This window comes from Microtus oregoni, unplaced genomic scaffold (genome assembly GCF_018167655.1).
Source record: "Microtus oregoni isolate MIOR12 unplaced genomic scaffold, Mior012 000074F_005, whole genome shotgun sequence".
Lineage (NCBI taxonomy): Eukaryota > Metazoa > Chordata > Mammalia > Rodentia > Cricetidae > Microtus > Microtus oregoni.
Window position 1 is genome coordinate 53570 of NW_024543992.1, and position 19484 is coordinate 73053.

Sequence of the window (19484 nt, forward strand, 5' to 3'; positions counted from 1 at the left end):
AATGAACCAGAGGCTATGTTTGTAGACTTTTGTCTCATATTGCTTTGTTTGGGCACTTTTTTTCTTACTGGCCTTTTGCTTATATATTATGGTTCTAGTGATGTGTTTTTATAGAGTTGGTAGTGTGTGTATGTTTATTGTGATTTTCTTTGTTTTTTTTAAATTCTTGTTTGTTTTTTTCTTTGTCTATTTAAAGGAAGGAAGGGTGTAGAGTTGAGTGGGTAGACAGGTAGAGAGGGTCTGGGAGGAATTGGGGGAGGGGAAAACATGATCAGAATATGTTGTGTGCATTTTTTCAAATAAAATATATAATAAAGAAAAAACACTTAAAATGACAAGTGGAATGGATACTCCGTTGTTCTAACTCATAGTTATTGTAGAAGATGGCCTGTCGAGGCAGAAATGACCCAGTGTTCTTTTTCAAAAGTTACAGCAAGGATACAAGAGACCAGCAAGGTCTGATGCCAGCTATGCTTAGCATGGCAAACCTTTCATTTTAATCCTTTCCTACTTCCACTTTCACATTCCACGTTTAGGAATCTTTATGTCTAGAGGTAGGAGAGGTATTCTAGATCAAAGATTTTCAAGAAAGAAACATTTTTGAATGATTTATCCTTATGTATATGAATTTTTCTGCATAAAAGTATAGGTATCACATGCCTGCAGTACCGTCTGAGGCCAAAAGATGGCGCTGTATCCACGAAACTGGAGTTACAGATGGTGTTACAATGAGCTTCAGGTAAGACCCAGGCTAGCGCCTTAGGCTGCCTCCACTATCCTTCCCTCAACCGTGGGCAGCACTGTGTGAAGAAAGACACCAGGGGGGAAATAAAAGGAAGTAAACACAGGAATCTTTCCTGGTACTCAGCACCAGGCCCACAACAGTGATATAAAAACAGCAGCCAAAATAAATAAATAAAAAATAAAATACAGCAGCCAAAAGCAGATGCAAAGATCCTGGGCGGAGCTCCAGGAGCTTGCTGAAGAAAGGGGGAGGGATTGTGCCAGCTAGTAGAGTTCATGAGAGGTAACCCACAGAGACAGATGCCCTGGGCTCCTGGGAGTTCATGGACGCTGGACCAGCAGCTAGGAAGCCTGCGTGGGATCGACCTAGGTCTCTGCATGTGGGTGACAGTTGTGTAGCTTGGTGTCTTTGTAAGGCTCCTAGTAGTGGGATCAGGACCTGTCCCTGGTGCTTAGCTGGCTTTTAGGAACCTGTTTCTCATGCCGGGTTGCTTTGCCCAGCCTTGATGCAAGGGGAGGAGCTCGGTCCTGCCTTAGCTTGATGTGCCAGGCTTTGATCAAGCCCACGGGAATCCTGCCCCTTTCTTAACAGAGGCAGAGGAGAAGTGGAAGGGGGGTACATGGGAAGTGGGGAGGAGAGGAGAGAGGGAAGGAGAGGAGATACCAGAAACTATGGTCCATATGTATAATAGATGAAAAATATTTTTTAAATTAAAAAAAAAGGCATCAGTCAAAGCACAGCAACCCCTGACCCCAAGGCCTGTGCCTGAGGATGAAGCCCTGGACCAGTCTTCACCTCAAGCAAGGACTCCAGCCCTCACCAGGCAGAGTTATATCATGAATCCCTTCATTGTCAGCTAGCCACTGGCCATGAAGTTCATGCTGTAAATAAACCCCAGTGGCTGAAGGATTGTAGAAGTGTGGGCCTTAGCTTATGTGGCAGTTTGAATGCAATTGCTGCCCCCCTCCCCCAATGTCATAGGGAGTGGCACTATTAGATGTGACTTTGTTGGAGTGGGTACAACCTTGTTGTCTTTTGCTTAAGCTTCCCTCAGTGTCACAGTCAGCCTACTTCCTGTTGCCTGCAGGATGTAGGACTCTCAGCTATTCCTCCAGGACCATGCCCTCCAGCATGTCACCATGCTCCCCATCATAATGATAATGGACTGAATATTTGAAGCTGTAAGTGAGCCACCCCAACTAAATGCTTTCTTTAGAAGCATTGTCTTGGTCATAGTCTCTTCACAGCAATAAAAACCCTAACTAAGACAGCCTGTCTCTTGCTGGACTGTGTATATCATTGTGGAATCAAGTTATGATGCAGGATCACTGTGATTATGGTAGTCATGAGGCCTTCCCAGTTCATCCTTTTCCCAAGCCAAGGCAGCACAGCATGAAGAGTTCCTGCCCACTCGAGGAAAGGAGAAAGAAATAGACCACCTTCCCATGGCAAGGCCCAGCATCAGGCGGAGACAGACAAGAAAAGAAAATGAGAACAAATAAAAACCACTCCCAGGAACTGCAGAGCTGAATGAGCAAATACTCGGCTCTGCAGGTTTCAGGAGAGGCTTAAGAACAAAGTTCTGGAAAGCTTATTTTAAGAGATAATACCACAGAACTTCCCAAACCTAGAAAAAGACACAAATATTAGGTACAGGATGATCAAAGGTCACCAAAAAGATTCAACTCAGAGAGTCAACTCCACTTCATGCTATCATCAAGTCTCCATACACTGATGTGTGGATAAAGCAAATGTTCATATATACCCAATGCAATAATATCCAGCCATAAACAGGACGTAACCCTGCCATTTGTGAGAACATATTTAAACTTGGAATGCATTATGATCAATGATATAATCTAGACAGAAAAACAAATGTTACATGATTGCAGTCATAATAGAATCTTAAAAAAAAAAACTAGATCTCCTAAAAGCAGAAAGTAGAGTAATGCTTACCAGGAGCTGGGAGAAGAGGCTGAAGGAGGGGCAAGAGAGGCTGAGACTCATGTGCAACTAGAAGAGAAGAAGAAGTCCTTGTATCATACTGCATGGTGGGATGACTCTAATTACCAATGATATAGTGCACATTTCAAAATTGCTACAAGAAGGCTTTAAATGCTTCATTACAAAGAAGTGACTTTTGGAGATAATAAATATGCTGTTCACTCTCATTTGGCAATATGCCTATGCATCGCATTATACCCCCATCAATTTGTATAATTTTGTCACTTAGAAATAAATTTTAAAACAGAATCAGAAGGGCTCAGTAGTTAACATCACTTACGGTTCTTGCAGAGGATTGGCATTCACATCCCATTACAGATGAGTTATCTCCCAACTTCCTGTAACTCCATCTCCAGGGAATCTGATGCCCTCTTCTGACCTCAGAGGGTACCACATTCAGGTACAAAAATCCACATAGAGACACACACATATGCATATAATTTAAAAATATTTTTTGAAAGAACAAGAAATGGAAGGTTCCTAAGAAATGACACCTGGAAGTGTCCTCTGGCCTCCCACACATGCACATACATATGGTCAAACAAAAACATACACACATGCATACACATGCACACATATACCCACAAAAAAGGAAAAGGGAAAGAAAGTATACACACATACAACTGGAACATGATAGTAACACAGTTCTGACACATTGCATATCGACACATCATATTGTAAGTTTCTTTATTCGAAGATCATGACAATTAATAGAGTATAAAAAGGTTAGAACTGTGCTTTTACATTAATAGAAATATATGTGGGTCTTGAAAGAAAAAAAATATGCAAAACTGGGCAGCCCTGGTGCTACAGGCCTGAAATCTCAGCTACTCAGAAGGCTGAAGCTAGAAGATCAAAAATTAAGATCTTTCTGAAGTAAAGATCAAGGTCAGCCTGGCCAACTTAAGAAGACCATATTTCAAAATAAAAAAGTCAACAAAGGTTATGGATATAGCTTAACCTAGAATGTACATGATGGGTTCAACCCCCAGTATCACTCTCCAGAAGGCAAACCTGTAACCTTTCAAAATAACAATATAAAGTTCATAGGAACTTGACTATAACAGACAAATTACAAAGAAAGAATTACAAAGAAAATTGTAAATTAGATGCTATTGTTTGCTCTTTCAGGCACAAAACCCACCCCGAAGCTAACAAAAAAAAAAAAGCTGCCCTACCCAAAGTTATATCTCCACAATGGGGATGGGGGTGGTTGTGGGACTTAGCTGTCCTTTGCGGAGATCCTAAGGCCTTTCAAGTAAATGAACCATAGTTAAGACCTTCCCGAGTATGAAACCTGTTGCTTTGTTATGAGAGCGTCATCCCACCGGAGTTCCCACCTGCTTTATAATTGACAAGCTGATAAGTATGTGTATGTGGACACTGGGATTCTCAGGCCTATAGCTTGCCAATTGGTAACAGCTTTTTAAATCCTTATTCTTTGAGAATGCAATACATGTATACAATGTATTATGATCATCTCTGGCTCCCATATTTTTCATTTTTGGGAGATAGATTAGGAAATGTTTTGTTGAAATCAAAGTGTGGGAAATATTGAAGATCTGTTTACTGAACATCATGCAAAGTTTATGAATGCAAGAAGGCTCTGTTTACAATGTGTTCTTTCTGTCTTGATTCTTTAGAAGGTTTTCCTTTTTAAATTATTACATTTGTTCCGAAACCTTTTACATTCATGGACTGGGAAAAAAATATAAAAAGGACCATTCTACCAAAAGCAATCCACAAATTCAGTACAATACCAACAAAAGCTCTAGGTCCATTCTTCACAGACACAGAAAAACAATGTTAAATTTTATGTGAAATAAAATAAGACCAAAGATAGCCCAACAATGCTCAAAAGAAAAAATAATATAGGATGTACCACCACACCTGGTTTCAAGTTATACTACAGAATTGTTGTTATGGTTTCCTGTCTCTTTAAGAGACAAGCCACGCCCACTCCCGCTACCTCTGACCTTCTGTACCCATCTTGGCTCCCCACTTACTGTTCCTCTCTCACCTGTTCACTCCTGTCTGTCTCTGTCTCTGTCTCTGTCTCTCTCTCTCTCTCTCTCTCTCTCTCTCCCTTAATAAATGTCTGCTTTATGCCTATTTTATGTGTCTATGTGTCTTTTACCCACCACCGGTTTACACTCGCCCTCTTGGCTCTCCCAGACCGCCGAGGGCTGGCCCTGCCCGCTCGCCACAAGAAGGGGCCGCCCGCCTGCCAGGGATGGGCCACTGCTCTTAAACCACCAGGGGATCTTGCAGGGACCCACAACCATTTCTGCCAGCCTGGCAGCTGCTCCGCGAACATTTAGAATAAAAATTGTGATAATAAGACTAGCATGATACTAGCACAAAACAGACCATAGATTGTAGTATGGAGTACAAGACCCCTTTGTTTCATCCCACCCAGTTAGCTTCGCCCCCAAAATAACCACACAGAAATTGTATTAATTAAATTACTGCCTGGCCCATTATATCTAGCTTCTTCTTGGCTAACTCTTACATATCGGTTTAACCCATCTCCATTAATGTGTATCACCACTTCACTGTGGCTTACCAGCATGAGTCTAACCAGCATCTGTCTCGGGCAGGAGAACCATGGCATCTGCCACACTGCCCTTCTTCCCAGCATCCAGTTCTCTTTTCCACGCCTATCTAAGTTCTGCCCTATCAAAAGGACAAGGCAGTTTCTTTACTCAACCAATGAAAGCAACACAAATACAGAAGGACTTCCTATATCAATATATAAATGGAATAGAATAAGGAACCCAAGTAGAAGGTCACACAAATACAACAACCATATTTTTTATAAAGATGTCAAAAATGCATTGGAGAAATTAACTTCATTAAATGATAGTTGGAAGCCAGAGTACCAAAAAAGTAAAAGAACAAAAATAGATCTCTAACTCTCAAAGAAAATTCAACTTCAAATGGATCAAGAACTTGAATATGGTCAGGTGGTAGTAGCACATACCTTTAATCCCAGCACTCTACGGAGACAGAGGCAGGCATATCTCTGTCAGTTCAAGACCAGCTTGGCCAACAGACCAAGTTCCAGGGCAGCCAGGACTGCTACACAGAGAAAGAAACCCTGTCTTGGAAAGCCAAAACAAACAAACAAACGAAAAAGAACCTCCATATGAAACCAAATACACCCCTGAAACACATAAAAGAAAAAGTAAGAAGTACTCTTCAAAACATAAATATAGGTAATGACTTTCTGAACAGGTCTCCTCCAGTAGTTTTGGAAATAAGACCAATGATTGACAAATGGGGTCTCGTGGAACTGAAAAGCTTCTATACAGCATAAAAAGCTGTCATTCTAAAGAAGAGTCTACAGAGTGAGGAAAAAAATCTTTGCCAACTCTACATCTGAGGATTAGTGTTCAGAATACACAAAAAAAAATTAAACATCAGTTGTTTTACTTGGCTTTCTATTGCTGTGATAAAACAACATGGCTAAAAGGAAGTTGGAGAGGAAAGGGTTTATTTCAGCTTACAGTTCATGAAGAGAAGTCAGAGCAGGAAGTTGAGGCAGGAACCTGGAGGCAGGAACAGAAGCAGAGGTCATGGAGGGGTGTTGTTTACTGGCTTGCTTTCCATGGCTTGATCAGCCTGTTTTCTTATACAGCTCAGGACCACATGCCTGGCACCACCCACAGGGGGCTGCGACCTCCCTCCAACTTCAATCTTTACTCAAGAAAATGTCTCCATATCCACCAGGGCAGCCTCCTTCTGATCTTTTCCATAAAGCCCAAGGGATCGGCCCAAGTGCCTCAAGATGGCATTAGATTGGTACAGGGTAAGGTCTCCATCCTGAAACTTGGGGAGCTGCCCATACAGACAGATGGACTTGAGCAAGCCTTTCATCCAAGTATCTATGGACACCACCTCCTCCTTCCAGCTCTGGTCCTGGTCAGCCAGTAGTATGTGCATGGCCTCACAGCGCCCTCGAACTGGGAAGTAGACAATGGTGTACAGCAGCATGGCTGCTGCATAGATGGAGGCACGAATTCCGAGCTGCGTAGATGGTAACATCAGAAGGAGGCTGCCCTGGTGGATATGGTGAATGATGGGGTGGAAGACCTTCGCCTGAAATACATCACCCTCATCTACACCAAATATGAGGAAGGGAAGGATGACTATGTGAAGGCCCTGCCTGGACACCTGAAACCTTTCGAGACCCTGCTGTCCCAGAACCAAGGAGGCAAAGCCTTCATCGTGGGTGACCAGATCTCCTTCGCCGATTACAACTTGCTAGATCTGCTGCTGATCCACCAGGTCCTGGCCCCTGGCTGCCTGGACAACTTCCCCCTGCTCAGTGCCTATGTGGCATGCCTCAGTGCCCGGCCCAAGATCAAGGCCTTCCTGTCCTCCCCTGACCATTTGAACCCTCCCATCAATGGCAACGGCAAGCAGTAATGTAGGGAGAGACCGGAGCTGCCTGTCCTTTCCCCAGCACTAATAAAGTTTGTAAGACAGAAAAAAAAAGAAAATGTCTCCAAAGACTTGTCTACAGACTAATTTAATGGAGACATTTTTTCAACTGAGGATTTCTGAGTATAGTTTGTGTTCACTTGGCAAAAACAAACAGCTAATCAGCATACCAATGAAACAAAAGCCCATTTTTAAATGTATTATTATTCTCTCATATATTACATTCCAGCCACAGTTTCCCCTACCTCCATCCCCTTCCCCCAGTCTCCCCCCAGATCCCCTTTCCCCCAGACCCATGCCCCCTCCATCTTCCTTAAGAAAAGAGCAGGTCTCTCAGGGACATTAACTAGATGCTACAGTAAGATGAGGCACATCCCATCACGTCAAGGCTGGATAAGGCAACCCAACAGATGGAAAAGGGTCCCATAAACAGGCATAAGAGCCAGATACCACCTCTCCACTCCCTCTGTTCGGAATTCCAAAAGAACACCAAGCTACTCAGTCATAACATATATGCAGAGGACTACTTGGGTCAGACCCCTACATGTTCCCTGATCTCTGCAAGCTCCCATGAGTTCCAGTGAATGGATTCTGTAGGTCATGTTCTCTCTGACTCCCTCTGGTTCCTCCAATCCTTTCTCCCCCTTCTTTGTAGGACTCCCCCAAGCTTTGTCTAATGTTTGGCTCTGGGATGTTGCATCTACTCTGTAGTAGCTTGAATATAATTGGTCCCTATAAGCTTATAGAGCATGGCACTATTAAGAGGTGTGGCCTTGTTGGAGTAGGTGTGGCCTTGTTGGAGAAAGTGTGTCACTGTGGAGGTGGACTTTGAGGTTATTATACGCTTAAGCCACTCTCAGTATCCCAGACCACTTTCTGTTGCCTACTAATCAAAATGTAGGACTCTCAGATCCAGCACCATTTCTGCCAGCACACCACCATGTCCCACCATGAGGATAATGGACTGAGCCTCTGAGGTGTAAGCGAGCCACTCAACTAATTAGCTCGATTAAATGTTTTCCTCTATAAGAATTGCAGTGGCTATGATATCTCTTCACAGCAATGGAAACTCTAAGGCTCATTTCCACCAGTTGCTGGATAAAGTCTCTCTGGTCTCTTTACTGAAAATTCTGGTAGGCTCTGAAACAACCCAATTTTTAAAAATGGACTACTGTTTTTAGAGAACTAAGTAAAAATGTTGGAGAAAAAAACAAAAAGAACAAATGGCTAGTGAGTGCTTTGATGTGTTGGATATACTTAGCCATCAGGGAAATACAAATTAAAACTACTGGAAGATTCCACCATCATCAAGACCACCAATAATACACATGCTGGTATGGATGTGCGGAAACAGAACCAAGATATAGTGTTTGTGGAAACTAGAGCAGCCACTTTGGAAATCTTTCTGGAGAGTTCTCAGAAACACTAAAATAAAATCATCCAATTAACTTGAACCAGAAGGAAGGGTTGCAAACAGTGGTGAGGTGTCAACGGGGAAGGCTGGGAATAAGAAAAATGAAGAAGATAAAAAGAAGGCTGGGTCCAGCAGCGTCTTGCATAACCAGATGACTTATGTCAAGTGAATGTATTAAGAAGTACAACATTTTATAAATGGTTCAAAAATGTAAAATGGGACGAAGTCAGCAGGAAGCTGGTCAAACAATTTTGCACAGAGGAACAAAGGATATCTCAAGTGTTTCACAGACCAAGTACATAGCAGCCTTAAGACTGACCATACCAGTCTCTTCAGAGAGGAAAAGTCAGATTCCCAGAAATGGAAACCCTAACTTTTTCAAGGCCCTAGCCCCAAACCCAGACTGAACCTTTCCAAATCTGCCCCTGGGCAAGGACACAAAATGAGCATTTCATTCCCTCATCCTTTCATCAGAGCTCATTCGCATCGGACTATGTCATACTACAAAGATACCTGCACGTCCACGTTGATTGCTTTTCTATTTGCAATAAACCCAAGAAAGGGGACCAATCTAGATGTTCATCAGTTAATGAATGGATGATGAAAATAATGTGGTTCTTTTTCAGCTAAAAAGTGAAACTGAAATGTGTAGAGGAATGGGTGAAAATAGAAAAATTATGCTAAAAGTAGTAACCAAGGCTTAGAAGGACAAATATCACGTATTCTCTTTCATATGAAGAGCCCAGCTTTTATTTTTTATTTCTGCTTGTTTAAGATGGAGTACTTACTCATGGAAGCCAGAAACCTAGGACTGGGACATCTGGAGGGTAACTTAAAGGAGAGAAATAGTATAAAATACTATTAAAATAACAGTATTTATAATAGTATAAGATAAAAAAGAAAGGAAAGCAGGGAAATAGCAGTCAGGGAATGTTTGAGTAGAGAAGGAAGCAGGAGAGAACAGATTGGGGAGTTGAGGGTACAGGAATGGAGGAGATGGGAAACAGAAATGGAGAGGATTAACCAGGACAAAGAGAGTAGAAAGAACGCTGGAGGTCTGCTGTCCTGCAACCCAAATAAAACACACACAAGAATGGAAGGGCAGTCCCCTGCATGACTGGGTGGTGCTGTTTCTAGAAGCAGTAGGTTACTAGATATAGTTCACAGCTGCAGATACGAAACACTTCCACAAGAGTTGGTAAGGAAGGTCTCGGAGCACCCCGCTCCAAATAATGTAAGATTTTGTGGCTCTCCTTGGTTGTCCAGCTGAACTAGTGGATAAGATCATATTTGCAGAGAACACCGTATACCTCGGATGCAAATAGAGAAAACACAAGCTGAAGCCAAACTGTCAGCATCCTCCAGGATGGTTGGCATTCAGGGCTCCAGATCCTTCATGCTGGCTAGTGTTCAAAGCTCCAGCGCGTACTGTGCGGGCTGACTGGGGAATAAAGGACATCCCTGGTCTTGCCCAACTGTGAACCACCTGAACCAGAAAGCCAACCTTCCAGGCAAGATGCACTTACCTTTTACAATGGCACTTGACTGTCATTGGGATATGCAATTGTCCTCTGATTGGATGTGGCAAACAATCTGGCTTGGGATATGATAGGCCTAGGTGGAGAACCCATTACTGTTGTGTAATTAAATTGATATAGATTTTCTTTTAAGCTCTTACTTTCTTTCAGTAAATCAGAGGAATGACTAACTACATAGTTCTTCTAGTGTCAGTCCTGCACTGCAAAAATGTCTTCACATTATTTCTTCTTTCCACAGACATTCGTGTAAACCTGTCATTCGTGTAAACCAACAATTAGGTTGAAAACGTTTACAAGTGCTAATGAAGCAAAGTGGTTTCCTCTATGATGTAAAATTTAGTTCAAGGGCATTTACTCTTAGGAGAGCTACTTATAAACACATTCAGGTAGTGCTTAAGTCGCAGCATTTCCAAAATGTCAACATACTTGAGAAGTGGGGTACGGTGCAGATGTAAATTCACAATAGCTTCCTGGGGTTGGGTTTGAAGTGTAGTGTTGAAATGAGAGTGGAAAGATGTAATATCTGGAATGGATATCTCAGTTAAGCAAAGAGTGTATTCAGGAGTAATATATATATATATATTATATATATATTATATATATATAATCTCTCTTTGTGTGTATATATACATGCCTGTGTGTATGTGTGACACTCTGTGTGTCATATGTATGTGTGTGTGCATACATGTATATTCAAGTTTTCACACACATAGGAAAAAAGAAACCTCTATCTTGAAAGGTGCAATTTCCTTTAAGCAGATACCTGAAATAGCTTTGGCTTTAAAAAAAATTAAGATGAGAGAAAGGAAGGTCACTGGCTCTCAACAATTTAAAAAGCAAGGACTCCAAGGGTCAGATGACTAGTCAGGGAAGTTCAGTTCCCTAAATAGAACCTCACCTTCTAAGCCCAGTCTGGAGGGTCAAATTCACTCTGAATGAATCACTGAGGCCGATGGAAGGAAGGCTCATACATTCTCTGTAGTTAGAGGGAAAACCATTCCCACACAGTGGTCCATGCCAATCGTGTCCAAATTCCAAACCTCCTGTATGCTGCTTATGTCAACACACTGAGTATGACCTAAAAGGGCCCAAGCGGTTAAAGCCAGTGTCTTTCAAATACTTTTCACTGACTCAAATAAGAAATCCATTTTGTGGAGGCTGGAGAGATTGTTCAGTGGGTAAAAGAATTTCTTAAAGTACGAGGACCTGAGCTCAAAGTCTCAGAATTCATGTAAAAGCTGGGTACACTGACACAGGCCTGCAGCACCAGCGCTTGATGGCAGAGGACCATGGAGTCTGAGATCCTACTGGACATCCAGTCTAGTCAAAATGGTGAGCTTACGTTACTGAAACATAAGAGATTCTGTCTCAAAAGGTTTTTTTTCCCCTCTTTGTTTGTTTTCTAAAAAGAGAGACAGGACATGGAGTTGGGTGGATGGGGAGGTAGGGAGGATCTGAGTGGAGCTGGGGAAGATTAAGCCATGATCAGAGTATAATGTATGCAAAAAAATCTTTCAATTAAAAAATGTGAAGTGGAGAAATAATCAAGAAAATATTTTTTGACATCACCCTTTGGCCTTCACACATACCCTCACGAGTGAGCACACCTACAAACACACACACACACATACACAAAATGTGTTTCTACATATAGTATAGATATAAAATAGACAAGTTTTTCAAACCAATTTTCCCACTGCTTTTTTTTTCTTTTTACTATTCTATGCTGTTGCGTTCTATTCTTTTCTTCTTATTTTTTAACATGATTTCTTTACTAATTCTTTGGGAATTTCACAACATTCACCCCAATTCCATTTCTTTCCCAGGCCTTCCACATCTGTCCTTCACTCTTGCAATGTCCCCTTCAAAAGAAAACCAACCAAGCAAAACTCACTTTACTCCTCCCTCTTTTCTACCTCCTCCAAAACCTCTTCATTCACCCTAGTGTGGCATCGGGAGGCACAGTGTTCACGCAGTATACCCTTTTGTCCATCAGCCTTCCTTGCTCATTTTGAAAGAGTCATTGGTCTGGTTCAAGGCCTCTGGCTTCTGGTACATCATCATCACTGAACCCAAGTCATGGAAATCCTGAGGAAATAGTTCCAATGGACCAGTAGGTCATAGATGGGGTAGATGTTAGGGTCGGCCAACCTGAGGTCCTGGATGTGAGCCTGGATGGTAGCTGATCTGGTCAGACCTGGCCCCTGGGACCACCCCCTCAGGTGAGGGACAGAGCCAGCACTCCCATGCCTGGAGTAAGGGGTAAGGCCATTTCACCCCAGTGCAGGGGGCAGCTCTACTGTGCTCTGATCACTGGGGTCAGTTCTCCCATGACAGTAGAGGCCACCTCTTGCTGCAGTGTTCAGTGAGGGGCAGGAGTAGTGAAGGGCAGGACTTGGTCAGCCTGGCCTTCAGATTTCACCAAGCATGGTTCTTTTGGCCCCTAGTGGTAACCTGAGCCATAGACATCAACACAGACCCCAGCTGCAGCAGGAGCACCAACCCAGATATGGCCGTTTGCAGCAGATCAGGCCTGGATGTCACCACAGCCTCAGTGGCAGCACAGGTCACCCAGATCAGTATGGTCCTGGTAGCAGCACCGCTCTTGGACACCAACATGGTCTCAGGTGACTGACCAGACCCCAGACATCCACATGGCCTTTGATGGTAGCAGGAACCCTGGACATCTAAACAGATACTGCCTGCCGTAAGGACATGGAACCAGACATGGTCCTTAGCTGCAGCTTGGGTTTGGATGTCGCCATGGCCCTGGGTGACCGCAAGGCCAAACCCATATCATCATGGCCCCAGTGGCAGCATGACTCTCTGATACCAACATGGACTCAGGTGACTAACCTGACCTAGGCATCTGAGCAGCCTTCGGTGGCAACATGGGTCATGGACATGAACACAGACTACCCAGATCAGTATGACACAGCTGCAGCGTGGCTCTTGTACACCCACATGGCCTCAGGAGGCAGGCCAGACCCCGGGCATCCCTATGGCCTTTGGTGGTAACAGGAGCCAAGGACATCAACTCAGACCCTCGCTGAAGTAAAGCCACAGATCCAGACGTGGCCCTCAGTTGCAATTTGCTCCTGGAAGTCACCACAGTACTAGGTGGAAAAGCAGGCCACTCAGATTGGTAAGAACCCTGCAGTGGCAAGACCCTCCAACACCTGCATGACCACAGGTGGCAGCCCAGACACGGGAAATCCTGTGGCCTTTCGTGGCAACATGGGCCATTGATGTCACACAGAACCCAGGTGTGGTGGTACCATGTACTCAGAGATGGCCCTTAGCAACAGACTAGACCTAGACATCACCATGGCCCAGGGTACCCATATCATCCTGTTCCTCAGCACCTTCACTTTGTCCATTCTGCTTCTTTCCACAGCACATGAACTAGTTCACTTCTCTTTCTCTCCCATTTATCGTGAATGTCTTCAGTTGGTCCAGGCCTTGAGGACCCAGGCTGGCCTGTGGGTGAACCGAGTGGCATCAGGCAGGTTTGTAGATATCTTCCCACCAAGCCAGGCCTTGAAACCCAGGCTGACCTGTGGGTTGCTTACCCCTGCCTGAGCCAAGTGGCATCTGGCAGATTTTTTTTAACAATGCTAGTCCCACTTTATCAAGCTCCCTGAGGTCAAATCTGTGTTTTTATCCCAGATTGCTGATGCATCCCCTATGTTTTGAAACCCTGGCTTTCAACATGATAGGTATTAGGAGGTGGGATACTTGGAAAATGACTAGGGCATGAAGGTAGAGAATTCATGATTGGGATTAGTGCCCTTTAAAAAAGAAATGCCAACAGGCACAATGGTACATACCTGTAATTCCAGCACGGGAAAGGCTAAAGGTGAAGGATGGCAAGGCCAGGGCCAGGCAGTGCTACTTAGTGAAAACTTGGAGAACTTGTCTCAAAATGCTGAGAAAGCCAGGTATGGCAAAGTCCTTAATCCTGGCATTCAGGAGGCCGATACAGACAGATCTCTGTGAACTGGAGGCCACCCTTACCTACCTAGTGAGCTCCAGGTCAGCCAGAGCTATATAGTGGACTGTGTGAGAAAGAAATTAAAAAGGAGAGGTAGGAAGGAAGGAAGGAAGGAGAGAGAGAGAGAGAGAGAGAGAGAGAGAGAGAGAGAGAAGGAGGAGGAGGAATGGTGGGCATGGGTGGAGCTGGAGAGTGACTAAGAGTACTTGGGGCTCTTATAAAGGATCTGAGATTGCTTCTCAGCACCCACATGGTGGTTCACACGCATCTGTAGCTCCAGTTCCAGAAGACCTAACATCTTCTGTCCTCTACAGGCACCAAGCATGCACATGGCACAAAAACATACATGCAGGTAAAAAATTCATTTACATAAAATAAACCTGGGAGGGAGGGGAAAGGGAGAAGAAGAGAAAGAATCCGAGAAAATAGAAACCACTCACTCCTTCCATCATGTGTGGGCATGCTAAGAAGGTTGCCTGTGAACCAGAAAGCAGCTCTCCTCACACACTGAATTTTCTGGGGCCTTGATCTTCAACTTCTCACCCCAGAATTGTGAACAGTTGTACCTGCTGCTTCTAAGTTATCCATGCTAAGGCATTTTGTTATGGGAGTCGTAATGAACTATGTATGACTGCTGGATTCAGAGATCTTTGAATTTCATTTAAAACTGAGTAACATCTCAGTGTCTGAGATGAGCCATATTATTTTTATTATTATATACATTAAAATTGGGCAATTTAAAATTAGACATTCATTTCATAAATGACTAAAACAATAACATCACTCCAGACCAGTTTCTTTCTGATCCTGCTTCCAGAAGTAACCAGAAGTTACCTTCCAGGCAGTTCTTCGCTGACTTTTGGGACACATTTTTATAGCATGCATAAAGATACGTGGTTTTCAACAATGAAAGTAGAACTGTACTCCACTTACTGCTCTGTCACTTGCTATTGGACCTGAAGAACTATGTTGTGGTGAATCAGGATATATAACCCAGACCGGCCCTCCAGCTCATGACAATAATTTATCTAACAATCCAGTACTGGGATAGCAGTCATTGGTCACCATGCACTGCTTTCTGCTGTTGCTATTAGGATGCCTTCAAGCTCTTCATGTAGCAAGTATAAATTTCAACCTCTGAGATTCCTGACTCTGCTTACAAAAGACCAGGATTACAGATGTGTACTCTCCTATCTGGCCACTAGATTCTTTTATTACTGGTACTCTGTTTAGGTATAATATGTGGACCCCAGTCAAGTACATGTGAGTACAACAGCATCACTTGAGTCCATTTGTGACCACCACCCAGATCGATCTGTAAGACAGTCCCATTACCCCAGAAAGGCTCCCCGTTCCTCCTCCAGTTAATGTTTTCCTCATAGAAGCAGTCACTATTCTGATGCTGAACACCACGAAGTGGGCTTTCCTCTAAATGCCACTTTCATAGACTATATTTTCTCAGATAAAATACTAGATATTTTCCTAGGTTTGGATCCGTCTATGCTTTCTCATATATTGATACTTTAGGGGTGTTATCTGCTGCTGAGTGGCATTTTGAGTTCTTCTAGTTTGAGGGTTTTATTAATGGACATGTTATGAACATTCTGGGAGAAGTTAACTTGTACTCTATGTCAGGAAGTTGTGGGGGGCATGGAGAGAGACAGGCAAATTTTGGAAGATTACTGATCTGTCTCAAAGATAAGGTGAAAAGAAATTCAGGAAGACATCCAAAATGTGCGCCCACATTCATGTGCACCTGCACACATCAAAATTAAAAGTCATTTTGTGGTCATCACACTCAAGGAATACACTTATAATTATATTCAAACATTTTTTTCAAAGGGGCAGCACTATCTTATACTCTCACCAGCAACATTCCCATTGTTTCAGTCTTGCCAGGATATTGTATTGCCAGTTTTTACAATGTTAACCACACTGACATATAATTTCAATTTTAATTAGCATTAATACGATGATGGTGACGTCATGCACTTTTCCAGTGCTTATTAACCACTCTCATGATTTCCTTATTAAGTGCCTATTAGAGGCTTTTGCCCATTTTTCAACTGAGATATTCACCATTTTATTTTTTACTTATAGAATATTTATATATAATGCATACTATGTATATATATTATATATTATTATTTTTTTATTTTTTAATTTATTTATTTATTAAGGATTTCTGCCTCCTCCCCGCAACCGCTTCCCATTTCCCTCCCCCTCCCCTGATCAAGTCCCCCTCTCTCATCAGCTCCAAGAGCAATCAGGGTTCCCTGACCTGTGGGAAGCCCAAGGACCGCCCACCTCTATCCAGGTCTCAGAAGGTGAGCATCCAAACTGCCTAGGCTCCCCCAAAGCCAGTACGTGCAGTAGGATCAAAAACCAACTGCGATTGTTCTTGAGTTCTCAGTATTCCTCATTGCCCGCTATGTTCAGCTAGTCCGGATTTATCCCATGCTTTTTCAGACCTAGGCCAGCTGGCCTTGGTGAGTTCCCAATAGAACATCCCCATTGTCTCAGTGTGTGGGTGCACCCCTCGTGGTCCTGAGTTCCTTGCTCGTGCTCCGTCTCCTTCTGCTCCTGATTTGGACCTTGAGATTTCTGTCCGGTGCTCCCATGTGGGTCTCTGCCTCTGTCTCCTTTCATCGCCTGATGAAGGTTAATATTCATGAGGATGCCTATGTGTTTGTCTTTGGATTCACCTTCTTATTTAGCTTCTCTAGGAACATGAATTATAAGCTCAATGTCCTTTATTTATGGCTAGAAACCAAATATGAGTGAGTACATCCCATGTTCCTCTTTTTGGGTCTGGCTTACCTCACTCAGGATAGTGTTTCCTATTTCCATCCATTTGTATGCAAAATTCAAGAAGTCCTTGTTTTTTACTGCTGAGTAATACTCTAATATGTATATATTCCATACTTTCTTCATCCATTCTTCCGTTGAAGGGCATCTAGGTTGTTTCCAGGTTCTGGCTATTACAAACAATGCTGCCATGAACATAGTTGAGCATATACTTTTGTTGTATGATAGGGCCTATATTGGGTATATTCCCAAGAGTGGTATTGCTGGATCCAGGGGTTGGGAGGATCAACATAGTAAAAATGGCAATTCTACCAAAAGCAATCTATAGATTCAATGCAATCCCCATCAAAATCCCATCAGAATTCTTCACAGATCTGGAGAAGACAATAATCAACTTTATATGGAAAAACAAAAAACCCAGGATAGCCAAAACAATCTTATACAATAAAGGATCGTCTGGAGGCATTACCATCCCTGACTTCAAACTCTATTACAGAGCTACAGTATTGAAAACAGCTTGGTATTGGCATAAAAACAGAGAAGTCGACCAATGGAATCGAATAGAAGACCCTGACTTTAACCCAAAAACCTATGAACACCTTATTTTCGATAAAGGAGCTAAAAGTATACAATGGAAAAAAGAGAGCATCTTCAACAAATTGTGCTGGCAAAACTAGATGTCAATCTGTAGAAGAATGAAAATAGATCCATATCTATCACCATGCACAAAATTCAAGTCCAAATGGATTAAAGACCTCAATATATTATATATTATTATAATATATATTTTTTATAGTGCATTCTACTTTCTTAAACTCTGGGTCATGTAACTGAATGTGTGGTTTGTATAAAATTAGGTAATAGCAAGTTTTCTAAACATACAATGACAAAAATATTTATCCACTATAAGATATTTCTGACAACTTTTGACCCATACAACATGCACAGTTTTATATTTTCATGTGTGTGAGAAATGTGCATATGTATGTATGTTTATAAGTTTTTGCATACATGTGGGTGTATGCCTTGCATACATGTGGAGACCCAAGGTTGATGTAAGAAACCATTTCCAGTCACTCTTCCACCATATTTATTGAGGCAGTCTCTAACCCAGGGCTCCCCAGTATTGTTAGTCTGCTTTGCCAGTTCCTTCTGGGGATTCCCTGCCTCTGCCTTCTGAAGCTAGAACTAAAGGTGGGTCACCATGACTACATAGAATTTTTGTGAGTTTCTAAGGATCCAAGCTCTAGTCCTCATATTCACACGGTGAGCACAGGACCTGCTGAGCCAGCTCCCTAGCCCAACACATGCATTTTGTACTGGACATGCATGTCGTCACACCACACGATGCTGCCTAAAATACCATGACTTTGATTTGAAACTATTGCATATTATGAACTGCAGTGTTTTTACTGCATACACAGGGTTTTCTAATCATATAGAAACCATTTAATTAGACAGATTGTGGTGGCGCATGCTTTTAATCCCAGCACTCCGGAGGCAGAGGCAGTGAATTCTGTGATTTCAAGGCCAGCCTGGTTTACAGGACAGGCTCTAAAGCTACAGAGAAATCCTGTCTCAAAAAAAGGGAAGAAAAGAAAAAGAGAGAAAAAAAGAAAAAGAAAAAGAAACTCTTTAATTGCAAAAATGAAGAAGTTTTAATATTTCCATAGCAAGGTAACTATTAAGCTTGTGTATCGTTACACTGTATTGTGTTAGTGTTTGATTTTGAAAACTGCTGTTTGAGTTGCTAACTTCTCATTAAAAATGGCTTAGTAGCTGTAGTGGCATTTCAAATGTATTTCAATAAATAAAGTTCAGCCTGAAGATCTGAAAAGCAAAACAGCCAGCCACTGGCTCTTATCCCGACATCAGTCTGAAATGGCGATCCTGTCTCCAGGAATCTTAGAATGACACTGTGTGAGAGCTGTCTCTTCGTCTTATATTCCTGTCTAGGACTGGGATTAAAGGTGCACCATTAGGATTAAAGGCATGCACCACCCAATTTCTATAGCAGCTAGGGTGACTACTGGGATTAAAGGTTCATGTCATTGTGGCTGCCAGGATTAAAGGTGTGTGTTACCATAATCTGGTCTGTAAGGCTGACCAGTGGGACTGTTTTACTCTCAGATCTTCAGGAAGTCTTTATTTATTAAAATACAATTTAAATGCCACTACAAGTAGCCATGAGGTGGTGGTGCATGCCTTTAATCCCAGCATTTGGGAGGCAGAGGCAGGTGGGTCTCAGTGAGTTCGAGGCCAGCATGGTCAACAAGTGAGTTCCAGGACAACCAGGGGTGTTACAGAAAAAAAAAAAAAAAACCCTGCCTCAAAAAAAGGTTTAGCAAATTTCATTTTGGGATTAGGAAAAAATTCCAACAATTTCTGCAACAGTCTAAAACATAATTCTGCTATTTATTGTACAACATATTTGTCCAAAATGGAGTTCTCAGCATTGACAAAATATCACTCAATTCTGAAAACATTGAAGATGTTCTCCATTTTGTAGTATCAATATTTAATTATGTAATGGCA

At 42.5% G+C, this 19484-nt stretch overlaps 1 protein-coding gene across 1 annotated transcript; it reads left to right on the top strand.

Moving 5' to 3' along the window:
* Positions 1-685: 685 nt before the first annotated feature.
* Positions 686-7180, top strand: LOC121441261 (glutathione S-transferase P-like). Its single transcript, XM_041642408.1, has 2 exons — positions 686-739; positions 6800-7180. Exons 1-2 carry the CDS (start codon positions 686-688, stop codon positions 7178-7180), a joined length of 435 nt encoding a protein of 144 aa, XP_041498342.1.
* Positions 7181-19484: the final 12304 nt, after the last annotated feature.